Source organism: Melanostigma gelatinosum (assembly GCF_949748355.1).
Source record: "Melanostigma gelatinosum genome assembly, chromosome: 18".
NCBI classification, from domain to species: Eukaryota; Metazoa; Chordata; class Actinopteri; order Perciformes; family Zoarcidae; genus Melanostigma; species Melanostigma gelatinosum.
In genome coordinates, this window is record NC_136651.1 from 21,162,112 (window position 1) to 21,185,716 (window position 23,605).

The following is a 23,605-nucleotide window of genomic DNA, read 5'->3' on the forward strand; positions in this document are numbered from 1 at the left end:
ACAAAACAATATTCTATATGGAGGTTGGAGGATTTTGGTAACTTTTATTTTACTAAAAAAAGAAAAAGTTCTCATCGACATTTAGTTTCAATATTACAGTATATTGAAATTCTTCTCCATGGAAGTAAAATACAACATTTTAATCTTACATGAAACATATCAAATAGTACTCATCTAGCAGTTCTTACAGTATTCTAAGATATGTTGCAGGCTTGATAAGCTTGGCCAGTCGTAGCGAGAGCCTTGCAGAGACGACCTAGCTTTGTATTACATGGCCTGGTTTGATTGACAAGCAATGAGGGAAACTACACAAATCAAGTCTATAGATTATAACGGTGCAGTAAGACACTTAGAATAGAATTGCAATGAAACGATGAGAAAAAAAGCTAAAAGTTCCATTCCTTGTGTTTCCCCCCCGAACAACCTTCATGTCACAGAGTGCCCTTCTCATCTACAAAGTGAGCTGAAATTAACTGCCAGACTTTTTGTTGATCTTTTTATTTTCTCAGTACAGCTACCAACCAATAGACATGGTGATTGAGACAATCAGTCTAAAAATAGCATCACTACCTGAATAAACTGAATAGTAAAGATGAGTATAGTGTCAGTAAGCTTATGTGCAGAAACATGTTGGTGAGATGGCTTTAGGAGAAGATATATCAACCAACATACTGTTGTCTGAGGTCAGGATCCAACACTGATCCTCTTAACATTAATAACATCATGAAGTTCATTTGATGTCAAAATGAAATAAATACATGAACAACAGTGTGACGACATCCTTTGTGGGTCACATTCTTCTAAAGATGAAAATATCAATTTCCCCAGATAATAGTAGACATTACCACAAATATGAATATAAAGCACCCCACATGTATGTTACAGCATCCCAAAGATGCTTTCCAGGGCAGATCACTGAATCCATGGCAATATAATATGTCCTAACAGCAGAAACATCACCGTTAAATCAGCCATCTTAACATGAGCTTATGAAGGTTCACCAACTTAGAACTGATGTCATACAACAGAGATTCGCAGAATATCAAGAGCATGAAATATTACATAATGTCACATCTCTTACACATAATGTAATGGATTACATTTACATGAAGAACAATGATGTCTTTCTAAAGCTATTTAAGAGGGCAACAGGATGTAAAAAAATAAACAAAATGTGCAGTAAGTGTTTAGTGAAAAGAACATGACATGTCACAACACATCCCCCTTCAGTCCTCAGTTACAATAAGCAGGGTGACTGTAAACACATGTTTCTTCCTCTGATGAACAGTTACGTATCTACAATGTGTCTGAAAACCTGACGGAGGACGACCCAATGTGACGTTTAGAGTGCGATCATCTTACCACTGTTCCCTCTGGAGCCTAGATGGCTGATGACGCTGACCAGACTGTAACAAGCCTCAGCCCGAGAAGGACCAACAACGGTTAGCAGCACTTACACACTAAACAGCTGCACACAGACCAAATGCTCTTTGTGTTTGTTCTCAGGTGAGTTCATTCTTACCTGGGTGGAGGTCACCAACAGCTCCCAGTAGAGCTCAGCTTCTCCAGCTGCAGAGATGGAGTGAAGCGAAAACGCTTTCGATGTAGCATCAGCACTCTGTAGACAGGAAGTGAACAGAAGGAGAGGATGAAAACATAAGAGCTGTCCCCACAAGAGTGTTGATTTGATGAATGGAAACGAATGGTTAAAAAGATCACATCTAGTCGACAAAACAGCTAAAACTTTAATATGTTCAGCAGAAATGTAAAGTAAGCATGATGTGTGGTTCACTCTGGTGTGGTCCTCTGAGGTCAGTGGATGACAGGTGGACTGCTGGCCGGATGTGCTGCCACCTGAAGTCCAGCTCCGTCCCCTGGACGACAGCACAGAGACAACACACTGTCTGTTATATACATATATCAATGCTGGATGACGATACCAACACTGTGGTCGTCTGCCACCCCCAGCTGAATGTGATGTGTGTTTCTCTTTGGTTGTACCTCTCGCAGGTCCTGGTCATCTGCATCCTGAAGGCCAGGTGGTCCTCGACGGGGCACCTGTAGCTCTTTCCCACGCCTGCGACTCCCTGCAGCAGGGGGGACAAACTCCTGATCTGATCCAGCATGGTTGTCAGGAATTCATGAGCGTTCTGCACACACAGAACAAAAAGAGGGTTTGATGCAGAGAGGAGAAACAATTAGTAGGAGCTTCAACAGCAAGAACCATCAAACCAGCTGACTCACTTTCTGTTGGTGATGCTGGAACTCAGGTGCCTGATCAGAGACAGCCTTCTTCAATGAATAGAGGGCGTTGAGTTTGAGGCCTGACTCGATGGATTTGTGGCACCTGGCGATGTTTATGAATCTTCTGCAGAAGTCAAAGAGAAAATGGAGGCGGTGAGTTTCCCCCGTCAGCGCCACCTTTTTTCAGCTTTTTTAATGTCAATTTTGGAAGATTTGATGTCCTCAAACCCAAATAATAGTGTTTTCAATACACTAATTGTTAACACACTCCACACACTTCCCGGGAAATTCTTTTCATCAAATAATCAATTTATTTGGAAAAATCAGCAAGTGGAACTCTCTTTTCACCAAATCTGTGCTTTTGCAACAGTCCTGATAAACATGGTGTGACCTCAAAAAATAGAGATTTCTACACTGATAAAGCTTTTGAGGGTATGAATCAATACAATCATTGTAAATAAAATGATTAAATAAATGTAAAAGTGATCTTACCTGCACGGTTATTGTCTTACCGGGTGAGCGACGCCCTTCAGCAGGTGTTTCTAGTCAATCAGCGGTCAACTGTCGCTTTCAGGTTCTTCGGTTTTCCACAAGTAGTCAAGCTATACAATAGTTTAGTTTTCCAATATAATTCGTTTTTCAGTAGATTAAGTTCGCTTTCCACAGAAAGGCCTTGCACGAGGTCAACTTGTGTCCAAGGTCAGATGCAAAGTGAGAATCAGAGGTCCGCTGACCTTTAGTGACCTCCTGCGCTCGTTGTAGTGAACCAGACAGCAAGAGAGACATTACTTTTTCAAATAGAAAATCTCATATTTGTTAATATAATTCTGTAGTTTTTATATATTGTATATATATATATATATATATACACACTTCAAGCAAACATATCACTTACTTTTCATTAGAAGAATAGGAGCAATATAGTGTCATTCTGAGTTTTTACTTTGAGGGGCTCTTCACACAGCAGCCCTGATTTCTGATGGGTGATTACAGGTGGGTCTCTCTAAAGGAGAGAGTGGGTACCAGGGAAACTGTGTGAAGTGAATCATATTAGTTATTGTAGGAGAGTCAAAGGGCATCCATGTCCATCTTATTATCCCTCCCACACAGGAATGCCATTCGTAAATGCTCTCTGTTGCAACCTCATCAGAAACCTGAGAATGAGAAAAAAGAGACGGAGAAGCAACATCACCTCATTATCAAACTCCAAACTGAGAAAAGAGAGCTCACCAAGCGCAGTGTGTCCAAAGATGAGAAGATACTGTCTCTAAGGCAGTGATTCTCAACTGGTGGGTCGCGACCCAAGAGTGGGTCGCGGACCCGTTTTCAGTGGGTCGTGGGCCTTTGCCTGACAAAAAAAAAATTAAAAATAAATAAATTGTGATTTTATTTTGAAGGGCATTTTTTTTATGCAGCGGAATTATTCCAGCATTTACGGGACCTGTTCAGCGGTGCAGGAAAAACACCCAATGTGTTGTGAATCACATCAGTGAATATATATATATATATATATGAGTATTCTGACAAGTTTCCTGACTTGAGTGAGACGTTCACACACCGTGACACACGGGGAGAGACGAGGATACAGACAGCAGAGCAGGACTGTTGTGTGAGATGTGAAAGTCAAATCATAGGACGATTTCCAAAAGAGAGAAATGTCCAGAGAGACCAGAGTCATTAGACTCTGACTGGACAGACTCATAGAGGTGAATTCTTCAAACACTAATTTCTCTTTTTAGAAGATGAGAAAAATACAATATTGTGGATTTTTCACTTCACCCTGAATGAACTGAATTTAAAGCTTCAGAGAAAATAATTTTTCAAAATTGAATTTTGTTACGTAATTTATTCTTCAATCCAGCCGTTATTTTACTTGAAATGAGAAGAACATGTATTCATGTATTTCGATGTGTTATTTATAATCCATCCAGTTAAATTTGAAAAATGAGATTAATATTTGTTAAAATACAATTGATGTGTACTTTCTTGATTTGATTTGACAGTTTACTACACAGAGACGTTACTACTACTAGACGTCTTGCATATAGATATCCCCAAATTTTATATATATATATATGTATATATATATAGATATATAATTTGGGTAGTGGGTCCCAGCTTGTCATTAAGGGGTGATGGTGGGTCCCGCAGTCAGACCAGTTGAGAACCAGTGCTCTAAGGAGTTTGAATTGTAAATCAGAGAAGAAGCAAAGACTGCTGATCATCCAGACTGAGGGCCTCACGGCTGAGAGAAATCTCGCCTCACAGAACTTGCTCAAGGCTCAGGTGGAACTCGATGCCAACAAAACCACAACACAAAACCTGCCGGATTACTGTTCTGTGAAAAAACAGCTAGAAAAAGTGGAGTTGGAGCTGGCAGAAACAAAAAACATGTTTGAGACCTATAAAGAAACCCAGGCCTTGCTGGAGACCTCCAGATTGAACGAGGTCACAGCGCGGTTGATGGTTTGATATACTTCTTGGGGCGACTGTGGCTCAATGGTAGGGTCGTCCTTCAGCAGTTCGATCCTCCACTAGTCCGTGCCGATGTGTCCTTGGGCAAGACACTTAACCCCAAATTGCTCCCGTAGCTGTGACGGTTCACGGGGTTCCATGAGGGTTAAAACATTTTTTTTTCGAAATTACATTTTGATATTTTAAAATGTAAACACTAATTTGCAACAAGCAAAACCATTTTAAAACATGTGATGTGATTCAAATATGGTATGTTGTCTAAATCACGCCACGTCGTACCCCACCCCCACGGTCTGTGGACCCTAACTATGTACATGAATATTTTCATGAAATATTACTGTACAGCTTTTGAAATGACATTTTGATATTCATAATCTCCCTATATTTGAAATTTTATAAATATTAATGCTTAAGAGGTTATGTCAATATTTCACTGGAGTATTGTTAAAGACGACCCTCACTATGTACATGAATATTGTCATGAAATATTACTTTACCGTTTTTGAGAAAATTAAAGGCAAAGTCAACTCAAATGACATTTTGATATTCATAATTTACCTATATTTGACATTTTATAAAAATGAATCCTTAAGGTTATGTCAATATTTCAATGGATTATTGTTAATGACGACCCTCACTATGTACATGATTATTATCTTAAAATATTACTGTACAGTGTTTGAGAAAATTAGATGTGAATTCAGGTCAAATGACATTTTGATATTCATAATTTCCCTGTATTTGACATTTTATAAAAATTAATCCTTAAGAGGTTATGTCAATATTTCACTGGATTCTTGTTTATGACGACCCTCACTATGTACATGAATATTGTCATAAAATATTACTATTTTATGACAAGGAAACAGGACTGGTGAGTAGGTAAAGGTTTGGTTCGGCAGGATCTGAGGAAGTTCTTTTTTGTTTTTGCTGAGAGGGCAGTAAAGACTGTGTACTGGTTGTGTGTGGCATCTGGTATCAACATTCATCACGTAGGTCACTTGTGAGCTGTTTGTAGCTTGTGAGCTCACTCAGCTGAGTGCTGTACCGTTAGCGGCGTTGCTAGCGTTGAGCTAGGGCTGCTGTGTGTTTTTCCTCGCTTCACTCTGTGTTAGGATGGCAGAGTTTAATATGGAGGAGTTTGTGGGGAATCCTTCTCTCACTCAGTTAGAGAAGTGTACGAAGAGTGAGTTGCGGGAGGTAGCAGCGTATTATAGTGTCCCTGTGTCGAGTGCCCTTTTGAAGACGGTGACTCCCGTTGGCCAGGTTGCCACTCCAAGAGGGCCTGATGAGTGTTTTAAACCCTTTATTTTAGAAGGATTGGTGTCGCTTACAGGAGAGGCAGAGGACCAGGCTTTGTACAGTCGACACGCTGCAACAATAAATCTACCAAAACTGGTTTACAATTAAAAGGAATTTAATCCCACTGATGCAGGTACAGTATTTACAGTGAAGTACACTATTTCCATGAAATATTAAATCAATAAAACCCCGTTTGCAAAAAACTCAACTCAGCTCCTCAGGTATAAAACCCGTCCGTCCTCTGAGAGCCATCACGTGAGAGAGAAAAAGACTTGAAATTAAACCACCCACATCCGTTCGAAACACCTCCTCTTCCGTTTATCCCAATTCCTATTGGCTAACTCCCAGGAGTGTATTCTGTCTGTCTGCCTTTCTGTCCCTGAGTTTACCAACACATTCAATGACTGTCAGTTATTGCTTAATCCCTTCTATAATAATCCTTCAGTATAAATGTTAAACTTCTGCAACTTTGCAACTTTGGCAAAGCTTCATGTCTCAAATTCTACTTCTAGCTGCTTATCCTAAAACACTTTATGCTTATCTTAATTATGCATTTCCAAAACACTTATGATTATGACTAATTATGAATTCTTAAATATGAATCATTGAACACTTTTATTATAGCTACTAAACACAGTTCTTTGCTCACATTTCTTACAGCCTGCTTGTGATGCGAGTACGGTGGTGAGAGGACTAGAGATGGGCTTCATTCCAGCACCTCTCCACCGGGTCTACGTGAAGACCAAACTAGCAAGTGGCTTCTTCCCAGTAGCCATCCGCTCATGTTTTCCTGTGGATGGTGTTGATCTCATCATAGGAAACGATGTAGCGGGAGGTAAAGGGTTCCCTGACCCTGAAGTTGTGGATATCCCCGTACCTGATTCAGCGTGTGCTTCTCCTTTATCTGAGGATAGGTCTCGGCAAGACCCTAAAGGTGGAGAAAAGTCCACTACTGGTCCACTACTGGTGGACAGGTGAGACGGTCATCGGCGCCCAAGGAAGTGATCCAGCTTTGGCAAGGTGTTTCGCCGCGGCGGGTGAGGTCACCGGTGAGGACAGTGGTGGGTGGTCCTTCATAGAAAGTGGGGTGGTGATGCGGAAGTGGGTCGCACAAGCGAGTGAGGAACATTTAAATCAGACTGTAGGATGTTTCCTATATGTGTCCTTCTGTGTTTTGGTTTATGTTATCATGTGAATGAATGTCTGGTGGGGGTTGGTTGTGGCCAAACAGACGTTTGGTTTTATGGGAGGAAGTGTTACGTGGCGTGTTGTGTTTGTGCTCTCCCTCTGTTTTCCCTCAGTGTCTTCTCGGGTGTCACCCTCTGTCCCGGATGCCAGCTGCAGCGGCTGATTGGACCCGGCTGCGTTCAATCGCGATTAGCGGTGGACAAGAGGAGAGGAGCTCCTGGAGGACAACCTCTTGGGCGGACCACAGTAGTGAAGCTGTGCGTGTGAGTCGGTGTGGAGCTGACAACCCCTGGGCAATGTGTAGTGGTGGACCATTGGCACCTTTGTTTCAGCCGTGTGGGCTGTTGTCTGTATGGTGTCGCTTTCTTTTGCTGCCGTGCAAGCAGCTCGCCATTTATGCAATAAATACTTGTCATCATTGCTCATTCTCTCTTTCCCCGGGAAATTTACACCGTTACTCCCCGCATCCCTTAGATACCAAATGGGGAACGTAACACTGAGGCTCTGATAAACAGGACTGGGGAGCCTGAGGCTGCGGACCCTGAGCTGCTCTCAAGTTCATGACTGTCCATCACAAATACAAGATTCAATACAAGAGTATGAATCTAAAATGCAGAAATGAGAGAAGCGATATCTCAAATGAACCTCAATGATATATGAGATCTTACTACTGGTGATATTGCTGTATATATTTTGCAATGTCTTCGGGCAGTAGCAGCCACATTTCTTGCAAAATGTTCTAGTTGATTTTAGTGTCGTGTGCACAGAGTGGCTTAGCTGAAGATGTAGGTTTATTAAAGAATCTTAAAGATATTTTGAATGAAAGTTATTACTCTGAAATTATGAAGAATGGTCTTCTGCTCCAGCGTGCGTGTATCTTACAAAAACACCAATTCAGCTTATTGTACAAAATGAAAACGAGTTCAGCATCTGTGGACAAACATTTATTAAAAGCAATTGTTATTGCTGGCAGATACGTGGGTAAGGAAAGCATAAAGGTACTCCTGACAGAATATATGTAATATATGTATGAGTCGTAACATTTGTAGAAGTGCATTGCATTCACCAAAGGAAAAAACAAACAAACTTGTATTATGGCTTAGTACCTCATAATTATGAGAAAACTAAATTATCATTATAGCTGGAGATAGTTTTTGTATAATTATGAGATAGAATCTTTTCTACAATGTGTTTCCATAGAAATGCGATACAGAAAATGTTTATGGATTCTCGTGCCGTGAATCTGTAGAGCTTTCAATTCTTTCTTTTCCTCAAAAAAGATATTTATAAATATTCAGATTACATAATTACCAATATATTTAGCTGTAAATGTGAGCTTTGCTCACCAACTACCACTTAAATACAGCCTGATGATCACACTCAACTGGCATTTTTCACTTTATTATTCATGTTTTTGTATTGCTGAATAAATAGTGTACAACAAGTCAGAGGTCTGAAAAGAGCAAAAATGAAATGATCCGCTCAGTTTCTCATGATGAATGTTACAACAAGAAGAGTTTCTGTACATTCAGTATCCAAGTAACATTCAGTCACAGGGGCAGCGATACCCTTCCATAGGAACGAGGCTAATTCAAAGCTGTTTTTGCCAGTTTGTTCCATATATTATTTGCCAGATGATTCCTTTTTACAAAACACACAATCGGCAGTGGGCACCATATTCGTAAAAGCAAAAGGCTGCAATGCAGTGGGTGGTCACCTGTGGTCCTGAGGCAGTACTGTAAATGAGCTAATACAGTAATAATGAATTGAAGTCCAGGAGAAACCACGAAGTAATGAATAAGAATACCTTTGCGTAGCACGGTGGTGTAGCACTGAATGAAAGAAAAATACATTATGGCTCTCTGAATGTACCATCAGAGGAACTGACCCTGCTCAAACACCGTGATCTGCAACGATTCCAGTCAGTCTGAAAAAGGTGTCAGGAAAAATTTGGATTGAAACTGATATGACCAGAGAAAAGACCACATGTTGCATCATAATTCAGCAAATGAAAAATTGAAATGCTGTCTTGACTGAAGCTTCATTATGTTGTCTGAGTGTGCCCAGGAAGGGCTGTGTCCAATCATTTTTGGAACTTTGCAACTTGACGCTCAGTGAACAACTGTGAGAACAACCGTGAAAGAGAGACCTCATTTGTAAAGTTCATGGCATCTCGCCCCACCTTTAAACACTTTTTCCTTCGAGCCATGTCTCAAGCATTTTAGATTGCATTTTGGCCTGGAGGTAGCTGCCCATGTCGGTCAACGCAGAAGATTTTCTAATATAAATTGTTCTGTGCAAACGTCTGCATTCTTCTTTCTATGGCTTTAAACGGATGTTTATGACATCATTAGTGTAGTGACTTTAAGAAATATCCATTTTTATATATTAAAGCCACTGGGGGGAACGGGAGAACTTGTTCAGACGCGTGTTCCACAAACATTTTACTGTCCAATGCGCTGTCTTTCTTTAGATCCGTTGATCCATTCATTCAAATGCATATTGACACCGTAACAGAGTACCACAGGTTACTACAGGATACTATAAGACCTTGAAACTACAAGCTCACATGCCGGCTGACACGCTACATTGACACGATACCTTGACACGGTCAAAAACTGTTAGCTTCCCGTCCACACACACCCGATCCTCATTACCAGGCACTTACATATATGCACTTTTAGGTTAATGTGCCACCCACTGTTCAATGTCAGAACTGCATGTGTACCCACCCCATGTTTCCCTCAAAGCCATAAGAAAACAACAAAACCACATTATGGCTCCAACAATTAGTGAGCAGTGGTGGAAGTCAACCAGTTGGCACTCAACGTGGCACCGTCCCTGTCAACATAATGGCCTTATTCAAAGAATCATCCCACACACCTGGGAGCACATTAGCTCTAACGCTCCTCTGTGTAGTCAAATGTTGTTCCTCAGTCTGTCTGGTGGCTCCCCAGTAAGCACTCATAAAACACCTAGATGTCCATACAACTGGGCTCAATTGATAGAATACTCAACATTTTGTGGCATTTAGGTTACATTTAACTGTTTCTTCAACAGCATTTCACATCTTTCAATGCGATGGTGCTGAATAAGGACTATAATATAGTTATTGAAAACAAATGATACTTTAGCCCAGTTTAAACCTGCACAAACACCTTTTGCACACCAAATCAGTTTCGTGGGTCAGGTAAAAAGCACATCTACATTGCTCCACCTTTCAAACGAGTAAAGTTTCAGAAATGGGATTTCAGCATTTTCGATTAATGGAAGGATACAGTCCTGTCAGGAGGACAACATAGAGCTGCTGAGCCGCCATGGTTTGGCATCTCAGAAGTTATTATAAAGGAATCTGTCTGTTCTTTGCATATCTCGAGAACTGCTTATCCAATTTACTTCACACTTTGCGGGTGTATGGCTGAGGACCCTATGGAAGCGACACATTCAATATGAATAAACTTTGAATACACAAGCTACCAGCGCTCTGCGTAGCAGCGGGGGTGGAGCTTCAGGGCAGTTCACTTTTGGTAATGGGACCTGGATATGCGCCTGCTAATGCTGGCGGATAGCCTACACAGGAACAGTGCCACTCTGCCATTTCTACTCACACTAACGTAACTCTACCGCGAGCAAAATATCTCCACTCATTAAATCCGTGCTCTACTTTATATCTGCAGTGGATATGACAAAGTAAGCGACTAATCTGCTTTCACCAGAGTTTCTGCTTTCCGTTATGAGAGCAAGTTTCACCCAAGAACACAATTGTGAGGGCAGGTTAGCCTCCATTGGTAAGATACCCAATATGCCTAATGCTTGACCCTCAAACAGTTTTGAGTATGCTGTTAATACATCTGACAAAAGCTGACCAGCAGTCATGTACCATTTTGCATTCATATAGTATGTGGACCCTGTCTTTGGTTGCATCTCCAACAGTTACCATCCGTAAGACCCAACATTGACATTCCTGATGGAGTCCAGTTATTCTATTCTATTCTAAATTAAATCTAGGCATGTCAGCATGTCTCGGGCTATGGAGTACCATGACTGTGCTGCTTGTGAATAGTGTGCTCCAAGATCTTTTCCCCATGTGACTTAACACACTCATAGTTTGGGATTTGATGTTGTCCAAGCATCCAACTTGATCGCCATCAAAAATGTTTCTAAAGTTAAGACTATTAATAGCGCACAGTGAAGTCCTGCATTCAAGTGTTTACTTCAACGGGGGAATGCAACATGTAAATATGTTGAATGCTGTACTGTCATGTACATATCAGCCTTAACACAATGCCGTGACGTTAGCTAGAGACAACAGCATACTAGCTAATTTGCTTCACACAAGTCCTCTATCGCAAGAAGAATCTGGACATCCTACCCCTACACGTTAATGAGCTAAACGGAGGGGTAGGCTAAATGGTAGGGGCAATGGATGTATTGGGTTTGGGCCTATGCCATGGCAGATGTACTGCTCAGGCAGCAATCTCCGGATCTGCCGAGTGAAGCCGTTGCGGAAGTGTCTTAAAACCTGCATTCTCTCTACTGACCACCAGGGGGCGACTCCTCTGGTTGTATAGAAGTCTATGAGAAAATGACTCTACTTCTCTCTTGATTTATTACCTCAGTAAACATTGTAAACATGTGTTTATGGTCTCAATCTCTAGTTTCAAGTCTTCTTAAATACAGCATGATGTTCATTTAGTAAATTCTGGTCCATTTAGAGTCAAACAGACCATAAAGCAGGGTAGCTTTAGGGCGGGGCTACTGTGATTGAAAGGTTATTGCTGCTACCAGAGACGTATACGGCGTCTCTACGTCACTCCTCCACATTCCAAATATGATAACTTCTGTTCATCGCTTGCAAAAAAGCCAAGATGGCGACGGCGAAATCACCGAAATCAAGGCTTCAAAACATCCGTCCACAAACCAATGGGTGACGTCACGAGGACTACGTCCACTACTTATATACAGTCTATGGTACTGCTCAGGACCCAAGGAAGCGTATTGTTGAGTGTGAAGTTGTTCGTATGAGCGATTCTCGAGAAGGACCAAGGGCAGTGCATTCAGCTCGTTCTGAACAGGTTTGTTCTGAACGAGCACTGCACTAATTAAATAAAGTAAACAAATGATGGCTAGTGCAAGCATCCAAGAGAAAACAACTAGACTTGAGAGTGGAAAGTAGAGAAATTGCAAAACAAAAAGCTTAATAAGATTAATATAATAGGACACCAGGAATCATTATGGCAGGAGCAGTAATATTGTTGTTGAATTCTCATTACATCCTGACAGCAATCAATCAATCAAATGCTCTGACAAAAAAAAAGGAAATAATCCGGTTATGGCTGTCGCAGCCCGTCCAATCATTTCATTCAGCCTTAATGACTGCCCGCCTTCGCGTATCCTTCCCATGCACTTATTACTCTTCACAGGAGTCTTCCAAAACCTACAAGCATAACAGCTGTGACTACCGACAATAGCCATGTTTGTTGTTTAGGTTGATTATGATCATTTTGGGTGAGTGTTTTTGGAGGGAGGCCTGAAGGGGTGGGCTGTCACTGTTTTGTCGACTTGGCGTCTTTCTTTCTAGATTGACTAACTTTTGGAGCTAGTGCTGCTAGCTACTGGGCTGTGTGTTTCGGTTGGATAATTTGTCAAATCTGGCAGAATTGTTGCTAGTTTCCCAAGATTACCTTAGCTCTGAAGTAGATTCAAGGTGGCGCACTGAAGTTGGCTCTCTCACACACACACACATACCGATTGTGTAAAGCAGCAGACAATGCTGCTTATAGCACAGCAGCCATCCACATTCCACAATCACTTCACTCGGGAAGAGCAGAGTATTCAATTTAAAGGTTAACTGCATTGCAGGTGGTGTCGGGTACTGAAACACTTATACATATATCATATATTATTATAAATATATCTATATATATATGTATATATTACTTTTTGTTGTTGAGTTAGCTACCTCTAACCCACACCCGAAGGAACTGCAATAAAGGTCCCAAAGCTCGATATCTGCATCATTGGCACAGCAAATTGTATAATGTCCAATGTAGCCTACCAACCAACAGCCAATATGTATTTAGTCAGTGGTCTACAACTAGATAAGGTAGCAGACACTTGTTTTGCGCAGGCTGTAATTCTAGACTCTGTTCTGTTTGTGTACTATTTTCTCTGGATTCCTTCGGTGTTTGGTCTACTGCTTTCAGGGTTCTCTCCGGGTCAAATATTACAGCCTAAGACCTCTGATCCACAGTCACACTACAACACACACACACACACACACAGTCCATCGCTGTCTTCTGCATACAACTGAGGTAAATTTGTACGGAGGGTTCCGTAGGGCCGGAGTGTCAGGATGAAGTTCTGTTGTACCCCGCCTCTATGTGTTTCTCCAGCCACAGCTCTGCTAACTGCATTGTCGATGCAAACGTACTTGCTCTCGACCCAAGGCACATTTTGTGTTGCCTCTGCTCGAGACTTGTGTTACATTGGACGGGATGATAGACGTAGACAAGTCCTGGTTCCTGACTGCGCAACACTTTTAAACCAGAGTTAATAACTTTTGTGAACAAGTCTACGTCTTCCAGTCCCCAACCTACGATTGAGGTGTCAAAACCTCCAGCTTTTAGTAAGTCACCCTTGAATACACAGGTGATTCCGAATCCGTAATCTCGCCAGAAACCACTTTTCTTGGTCAGCACAAATTTGTTGTCTCTCGGGGCCTTCTCAGAGTACACTATTTTGGGGTTGTACTGACTGAAGACAACTGGGAAATAGACTTGTCTCCCTTGGACAGCATTGTCTCTGCAGCGTTGCAAGGCATCACCACTAAAGATGAGATCAACATCGCAGAAGAAGAGTAGGGAGTCATTATCAAACTGCGAGGAGCCCAGCTCAAGAGCCAGTCCTCGTGAGAAGTTGCCTGTCATAGGGATTAGGGACAGGTCAGCTTTGGGATACTTCCTGTAGTAGTCTCTGATTAACTGACTGTGTTTGCCTTGGTTCTGATCACTCCCATTTTCCACCAGAATGATGGAGAGCTTAACATTTTGTTTGGGTATCAAACACACCTTCTCAAAGTTCTCCATAAAGCGGACAAAGGTGTCATAGCGACCGGATAATGGGACAAGGATGTTGACCTTCCTCTGGCTCTGCTCCCACAGTTCCCTGTTTGATTCGTAAACTTGGAAAGGTGACAAGAACTTCAGAGAGTTGGACAGGAAAGAAAGGGATTGGGATTCAGAGTTGATGGCAGCCACAAGTTCAGCCACATCTAGCTCGTCAGTTTCGGTAAAGAAGGGTCGGCTGAAGGACTGCTGAAGGTAAGCGTGCCGCCTCACAGGCACTGTTATTTTGCGTCCCTTATGTTTCTTGTACAGAAGCAGTAAGTCTATGATGTATTCTGCACCATGCATTGGATCCACCCTGTAGTAGCCATACTGAATCTCTTTAAAGTCAATTACACGACCACGAGTTTTTGAATTCTCGTTAATCATCTCCATCACCTGGAGAATGATGCCTTCGAGCGCAGTCTGAAGTGAGTTCCCAAGGCTTTGCCTGGCTACTTTGTTCTCAGAAGCAGAATAAATATGGCGGCCAGTCAGGAAATCCCACTCGATGACATCATTTCTCTCAGTGGGCTTGTAGCGCATGTAGGAAGGTGGGGACCCCAGCTGCTGGTCCTCCCACAGGACTTCTGTGTCACTGAGGTAACTCATAACCAGGCCTTGGCGGTGGAGCAGGATGGTGCGGTAACAAAGCCTGGAGATCTCACGGCTCAGCAAGAAGTTGTGGAGACGGTACTGGTAGGCGGGCTTCTTGTTGGGGTGAAGCGTAATGGCATTGTGTATCTTGCTACTGTGAAGTTCCTCAATGAAGCCTTTCTTGTTGTGTTGGTAGTTCTCATAGAAGAGCTGCTGCATCTGTGGAGAGAGTTGCAACATCCTTGATAAGAGCATCCTTGATAAGAGCATGAACCTAGTACCAGTACAAACAACACTGTCAAACCATTCTACCACACTGAGCTACAGATGGTATTCAACTGACCGATGTATTGAAACATCTACGATGTGGGCAGCACCATCAAAAAAGAGGAAGATGCATTTCAGAGTGCAGGCCATATGAGGGGTGAATCGCATAAAAATCAAACATCAATCAACTACATCGATCAACTAACAAATTAAGAAACAAAATGACGGAGACGTAAAGAAGGATGAAACAGTAAAAAGGTAATCTAGGTTCAAATGTATGTATATTTAATGTGGCACTGATTGTGTCTTCCTCTACATAAAAAACATTTCTTGTTTTCAAATCTATTGTTGTTATTCATGATTTTGCTTACATTTAGTTTACAACATGTAAAATCCAACGGATTCATATTTGCGAATAAATGTTTTGCAGTTGCTGGGCATTAGTAAGCTTTTGAAAGACATTTTAGTGACAATTGTAGGTGACAAATAAATCTCTTGTGGTTTTAAAGACCCCCCGGAATTTTGATATTGAGGCTTTCAGGGGGTCTCAAGTGTCAATCAAGGGGTCTCGGAGACACACACTGGCTATGGTCAAAAATACAGAACTGACTTGAATTCAGGCCCTATATATATATATATATATATATATATATATATATATATATGTATATATATATATATATGTATATATATATATATATATGTATATATATATGTATATATATATATATATATATATATATGTATATATATATATATATGTATTAGTGCTGTGCAACGATTAACATTTTTAATCATTTTTAAAAATCGCATGATTTTTCTGCGATTAATCGCATTGCTATGCACAAAATTCAATAATGAATTCTAAAGTAGTGTATTGCGCACTTTTATTTTAAAAGTACTGCTATATGAACAAAAGTGCAATAACATTTGGTTTGCAAACACTTAAAACTAATAAGGTGCTTTTTAACAGCAGTATTCAGTAGCAGTTAAAATATTTCTTGTATATTATATATATTTTATGAAATTAACACAACAAAAAAGCAATGTGTTGAAATAATATTCTATGAATAATTTAAGCTACTATAATTGAATCGAAAATTTCCCCCAGATTGGACTGCTTAGTACGTGTTGTGGAAGTCCAGATAGGGCCCCGTTCCTCATACGTGGTTCAACTAAGTCGATCAAATGTCCTATTAGCCAGCTGAAATTAACCCGATGATTGATGCCAGGCTATCTCGGTTTCTCCAAGGCTGATCCGCTCTCAAACAGTCTCGTTAATTCGAACCAGACAATCAGGACCAGGATAATTGCGTGTGCCCATCCTATACTTCAAAAGGGGGAAGCGTCGATCACCGAAACCATGATTTACTAACAGTACAATGTCAAATAAACTCAAAGAAAGAGCCTCTTTTTACTCCGCTGACGAGCAGGAGATGATAATGAACGCATATGAGGAATTCAACACCATAATCACGGCAAAATATAACGAGTAATAAAGAGTTCAAAGAACGACGGGTAAGCATGAACACCCCCAAGCTCACCCATAGACAGCTAACACGAGCAGCCTTAGCCTAGTTAGACAACAAGCCGATATGATCTTGAGGTCACAATGCACACAAACGTGTACTAAATGAAACACAATTGATGCAAAATGGCGACATGCTGGCGGAGCCTGAGGGTGGATCTTCAGCGTATTCTTTTTATTTTTAGTTCAGGAAAAATAATTATTCCATGAATTCAGATAAAATATGAAGTGAAAATATCAAACTCACTATGCAAGTAAATGAAGCATTGTTTACCCACCCACTCCCACAGACAGCCAGACAGATGCCAGCAGAGTCAGCAGCAATCATGGCACCTTGTAGTTTCATTAATATCTTGCTGTAGGCTAATACTAATATTAATGCCATTTGTTAAGTGTTCAAAAAGCTGGGCAGGAACAAGCTGGTAAAAAAGGGAACCGTACAGATGTTTTATTTATTACTATTATAGATAAATATACCAGTATCGTATCGTATTTGTGGTATTGTATCGAATTCTGGTATTGTATCGTAAGTATCGGGTATCGTGATACTTATGGCAGGTATCGAAGTTATCATTTTGGTATCGTGACAACCCTAACTACACCTACTACACTATACCTGAAAAGTGCACCTGAATTCCAGCAGAAGTGATCTAACCGCCCCCTTCCTATCTACCTGAAAGAACATGAAGGCAGACTCAATCCATACCTCATAGGACCACACACACTGTGTTCCTCCAAAGCGCCTCACACAGCGGCCCACCTCCACGTCCTCGTGGGTGGTGTACATCTCCCTCAGACAGGTACCGATGTGAGGGACCATCCTGCGTAGAACCTCTCTGCTGAAGATCATCCCAGGGCCCCCCATGCAGAAGTTCTCTCCGGGCTCGAGGGCCAGTCGGCCCAGCTCCTCTGCAATGCCCAGGCCCGTCTGGCCCAGATACAGAGGCTTGCTGCTGTTCAGCGACCGCAGGAACAACTCCAGCTTCTCACCTGGCAGAGGGCGAAGTTGGAGGAATTAGATGTGCTTTTTTTATAATACGGTCATACTTGGCTATTCATCTCATAATGCAAGTACCAACGCAACAAATCCATCGTTAGTTTTAAAAATTGCAAAAAATAGAAAAAAAACATAAAACTAACAAAATAATGATATATAATATATTTATTGATTGTGTCATGCACATATAAGTTCCCAGCCAACGTGGAATTATAAGACAAAATGTCCACTTGAACATAACTGGGATAACTTTGTCTCTACAAACACGTCAGCCACACAAAAGGTTCCCTTCCTAACACACAGCTCAAGTGTCTTATAATCACTCATCCGGAAGAGCTAATCAGCAAAATGAAGGTCATTTTATTAAAAATGAGTAGCATCATGAATCATCATATAATGAACAATAAAATGTGCTTTGACTACATCTTCAGTCACCTTAATCACATGAACAAAGGAGACCAGTAAACCTGCATACTTCTATGGTAATGTTATTAAATAACCTGTTTTAGGTTAAGGAATAGTTTAGCTTTGTGAAAGCTTGGGTCTTATTTCAGTACTATTCGTGAAATCAATCAATTTTATTGAACAAAACAGAACAAATCAGGAAATCAACAGACACGTGGTCAAATTAAACAACAGAGACGTTCATGGAACGTTGTCCCAGCATTAAGAAGAAGAAGAAGAAACATTCCTTTATTAGTCCCAGTGGGGAAATTATTCTCTGCATTTGACCCATCCCTGTATATATAGGGAGCAGTGGGCTGCCAATGAGCAGTTAGGGGTACAGTGTCTTGCTCATGGACACTTCGACACAGGACACGGTGCAGCCGAGGATCGAACCGGTGACCTTTCGGTTGGCGGACAACCCTCAGTAAGCCACGGTCGCCCCCCAAATACACAGATCCTTGACAAAAATAAATAAATAATAATAATAAAATAAAGCCAATTTTATTAATTAAGCCCAATATCACCAATTTGTCTCACAAATGATGTAAATCATAGGACAGCCTCTATCCTCTGATCTGAAGTCTGATCGGTCAAGAGACACCAGCAGTCATGTGATCGGTCAGGTAACTGCACCCAAAACATCACTGCAACTACGTGAAGTCTGTAAACTGTGATGGAAGTGTACAACGGAGGGTTTGGGTGGTAATGTTCACCTTTTGTTTGAACACAAGTCACTTGAACAATACCATTTTGAGGAGACATGTCATTTTTATGAACGCAGTTTCCTTTTTCAGGATTGTATTTGTAGTTTTGCCTTTTTATTGTGTGTGTTTGGGGGATTTGTGTGTCAAGAATATGAGGCGTGCTTTCAGATAACTAACGTTAATGTGTAGAATCACTTTAAATGAGGTTCAGCTTTTTGGTCAGGGTTTATGGTGAGTGTTAAATGTAAATGTATGGATTTTTTCAAAACACTGTGGTTCATATTAGACTACACGCAACATAATATCTCCTCATGAATATGTATGAAACCATGTTTACATTTGGACTATGGGGATCCCTGTACCTCTCAGACACACACACACACACACACACACACTTGAACCGCGAGCTTCACTCCCAGAATAATCACCTCTTATATAAGCGTCATCATCCGCGCGCATGAACCACTCGTATTTATCCAGGTAGTGGTCGTGGATGTACTTCAGCATCATGAATGACTTCTTCTGAGGCGGGTACGAGTCGTCCACATCCGCCAGCGAGACCACCGGGAGGGGGACGGGCACGTGGACGGCGCCGGACCCAGCGCTGGAAAAGAACTCCACCTTCCCGGGTATGGAGCCCACCCAGGTCTTGTACGCAGCCACGGCGCGAGACCTCACATATTTCTTCGCTGTCATCACGCCGACATAGAGGAAACGCTTCGGTCTGCTCGTGGGTCTCCAGGTATCGCCGCTGCCGGTACCGGATACCCTGTCCTCCTCCTGACTGATCTGCGGGCTGTCCCGGTCTTTGATAGCCGCGGTGTTCCCGAGGATGGCGGGACCTTTACCGGCGGAGGACTCGCTGTAGTACGAACACACGGGAGATTTCTTCCCTTTACTCTCCAGAACCTGAGGCACGATGAGCCAAGAGGACACGGTGAATCCGAGAAAGACGCCGATAATCACGGTCGTCCACGGTCTCCTTGATTTCACAGCCATGGCCGCTTATCCCACGGAGAGTTTAGCTCTGCGGTGAATGGAGAGTAATACATGTATGAATGCTACCGTTGTCTGGGGGGTGCTGACGTGTATGGACATCAGCAGCTGTGGAAAAACACACTGTCCACCTTATGAAAGCATAACTCATGTGAATAAACACATATCCCACTCAGTTGTCCGCCCCATCCTCAAGGCTCGCCCGTCCCATAACAAACCCTATCTTTAGTAATTTATACCTAAGTTCCATCCCGCGCGTCCCGACAACCAAGTGGAGAGTCCTGCTGGCTTTCCATCATTCACCGTGGCGTCGTGGCCAACGGGTGCTAACATTAAACGTCACCACTGTGGGGGTTTTCTAGCCGCATTAAGCTAGCTGGTCCAATAATGTCACGGACGCGTCGGTTTCTCGTCGTTACAACAGCTCGTCCGTCGTTGAGCTGTTGTCGCTCACTTTAGCCCCGCTCCAGACTGCCCGTAACGTTTACTGTTCACGTTCAGACGGTTGTTTTCCTTCTAACTTCACTCGCCATCGACGTGTCTGTGTGTTCCTCTCTCAAGAACAAGACGTTGTTCTTTCTTCAAACTGAAAGCATCATTTCAGAGTCAAGAACTGTAGCCATTATTCTTTGCACAGCTAATTAATTATAATTCAATGCAAATATAAAATATATAGAAATTATGTTATGCTATTGTTCTAATTCATATAAATCTCACAGCGTGACATTGGCACTTTTATTCTGAAGGGTGCAGCTAGAACCCTTTTTATTATCAAGGTTGCTTGTTGCTCAACGGAAAAGGAGACTTCCGGTCAGTTTTTTAAAAATCCAGAATAAAAGCTTCCTCTCTGTAGATTTCAAAGACTCATCAATTATTTTCTTCCACGACAACATTCGGAACTCTGCAATAAAAATTGTCCTAATAGGATAACCCTATAGTTAATCCGAGTAAAAGCGTGGTTTCCACGATTCTACCACTGAACTTTAAGAGCATAAAAAGTGAAAATGCATCTCGAGGCAGTAAAGTGCTGAAAGCTGCAGATATTCATGAAAATTACATCAGACTGTGAAATCAACTGTCCTGAGCCACTTTTCTGAAGAAAATCTTTGAAACTATGTTTACTTTCACAAAATCAACTTTTGGCCTCCTCTCTGCCTGAAACATCGTTTTAGAGCATAAAAACAATGCCAGTAAAAAAGTAAAAGTCAAAGTCAACAGAAATATAAGTAGTAAAGTAAAGTACAGATACCCAAAAAAACTACTTAAGTACAGTAACGAAGTATTTCTACTTCGTTACTATACACCACTGAAACTATCTCAACAGGTGGACAGGAGATGCAACAACCCATAAAGAGGATTTCCAATAAGTGATCGTGCCTTTCTCAACATGCGTACTTCTCTGTACTTGTACACTCGTGGACTTGTGAAACGTCATCAGTCTCAGCCCAAGTACTGTTCCAATTCAAAGTTCACATCGAGCCAAGCACGGCCCTAATGCCCGAATGTGGCTCCGCCCATTTTACCGGGGTGACTTGTCTGTACTTGGGACAGCCACATATCCCAGAATGCATGTTGCACCAGCAACAGGAAACAATGGCGGAGGAGAAATCACACAACTGGAAGTTGAAACTTTCGAAATACTACTGTTGTTAAGTCACAGAAAGTAGTTTTAGGATATTTTGAGGCGAGAAGTTAGTTGTTTAAGCACCAAATCTGTGGTCGGTTTGTCAAGATTCAGCCGATTTAAAAATCTGCTCCGACGATTTCGGAGATCTGATCCACATACATATATTTATTTATATATGTATATACATATATAATTGTATGTATGTATGTATATGTAAATAATAATATATCATTTTTGATTTTAAATGAAAACGAAAACAGCAGGGTTGTCATATTTAGTTTGATTGCAAAAATACTTACATAATACAGAAAAAAACGGATTAAACTCATGAGACCAGCTGAGGTGGTGATGTCATCAAGTAAGTGTTGAGGAGAAAACTCAGGTGAACAGACTCTGGTCGAGGCGTTTAGCTCAATTCAAGCAATAAGGTTTATTTGTAACAGAAGTATTATGTCCAGCAGTTAAACGTGCACGGACCTAGAAGAATGAAAACAAAAAAAGGCGCTTAAGCAGAGTGCGCATGCGGTGTATAGGTTCTCCCTTCTGGAAGCCTATTGGTGGAATACAAAGTAGGAGGCGGATCTGTTTCTAGCTTTCAGACAGCCTCGTTGGAGCACTGGGCATCTCCGCCCACACTGGCTCACAGAGTTCTAGTACTTTACACTTTGGTCAGGCGAGCGCTAGAGTACCCCGCCTGGAGTATTTGACCTTCGTGCACTAGAACTCACATATCCGCGTATAAGCTGTGTTTAATGTATATTTTATTTACATAAGCTGCTCTTCCAATTGTCTGTAGGGCTGCAACAACAAATCGATAAAATCGATGAAAATCGATTATTAAAAGAGTTGGCAACGAATCGTTTCGTTGTGTCGCGCGATTATTACGCCACTCAATAAGTCGCGGAGATGTTTGAGTATAAAAAAAAAAAGTTGAGTTGAGCAATTCGCGCCGCCGGTCTCGCCGGGGGCTATTTGTGTTCATTCACACTGGACGCGCCGGAGAAGGGGCGTGGCTTATCGCCCTGAAAGCCGTTCAACTGTCCGCCATTAACCATTGAAAAAATAACCTCTATTTCTGCTTAGTACGTGTTGTGGAATTCACAGATATCCCGGGAAACTAAACTAAATATGTTAGGAGTAGTTACATTTACACCGTCTTACATTTACAACCGGCCCTTTGAGGGCGACCGTGATGCTGATGTAGCCCCAGAGTGAAGATGAGTTTGACACCCCTGGTTTAGAGCATGAACCCCTAAGACTTTTTTTAAGTCTACATGTGATACATCTGCTTACCAAATTTTATACATCTAGTACTGCGAGGGCTTCATCGTCGAAATTTTGCAGGGGGCACTATGGAGCCGACTTGCCACTCTGAAACATTAAAATCACATCAGATAAGATAGACAGATAGATAGATAGATAGATAGATAGATAGATAGATAGATAGATAGATAGATAGATAGATAGATAGATAGATAGATAGATAGATAGATAGATAGATAGATAGATAGATAGATAGATAGATAGATAGATAGATAGATAGATAGATAGATAGATAGATTGAAACTTTATTCATCCCCAGGGGGAAATTCGTTTGTAGCAGCAGCAATTTACAGAGTAAAATATAACGTATGGAATGCACAATATATACAGTACAATAAAATAACAGAGCAGATATTGAATTGAAGGAAGAGATTAATAAAAAATAAGCTAAAAAAGAATAGAAAATAGAAATGCACAGTATATACCATGAATAGAGTGGTATTAATAAAATTAACACTAAACTGAACTAAACAACCTGGACAGTAGAGCCAGGATCACCAACAACAAGCAACAACCGTGTAGCGTTGTTGTAGTCATGTGAAGGACGATGATCTGGCCCGAGGTGTTTTATTATAAAGTCAAATGGCAGAGGGCAGGAATGTTTTTCTGAATCGGTCCTTGTGACAGCGGAGCTGAGTCTGGTGGAGGAAGTGCTCCTCTGTCCCTGCAGGAGGTGGTGGAGAGGGTGGTCCGGGTTATCCAGTATGGATAATAGTTTCTTCAGTGTCCTCCTCACCACCACCTCTTCCAGATTGTCTTGTTTGCAGCCAATGATGGAGTCGGCCTTCTTAACTAGTTTGTTCA

The 23,605-nt window shown here is 41.5% G+C and overlaps 1 protein-coding gene across 1 annotated transcript; it reads right to left on the bottom strand.

Moving 5' to 3' along the window:
- Window positions 1-13,559: 13,559 nt before the first annotated feature.
- Window positions 13,560-19,854, bottom strand: LOC306792537 (chondroitin sulfate synthase 3-like; the record flags this gene model as incomplete). Its single annotated transcript, XM_079289745.1, has 3 exons — window positions 13,560-15,131; window positions 17,414-17,697; window positions 19,284-19,854. 3 exons carry the CDS (start codon window positions 19,852-19,854, stop codon window positions 13,560-13,562), a joined length of 2,427 nt encoding a protein of 808 aa, XP_079145871.1.
- Between the last annotated feature and the right edge of the window lie 3,751 nt (window positions 19,855-23,605).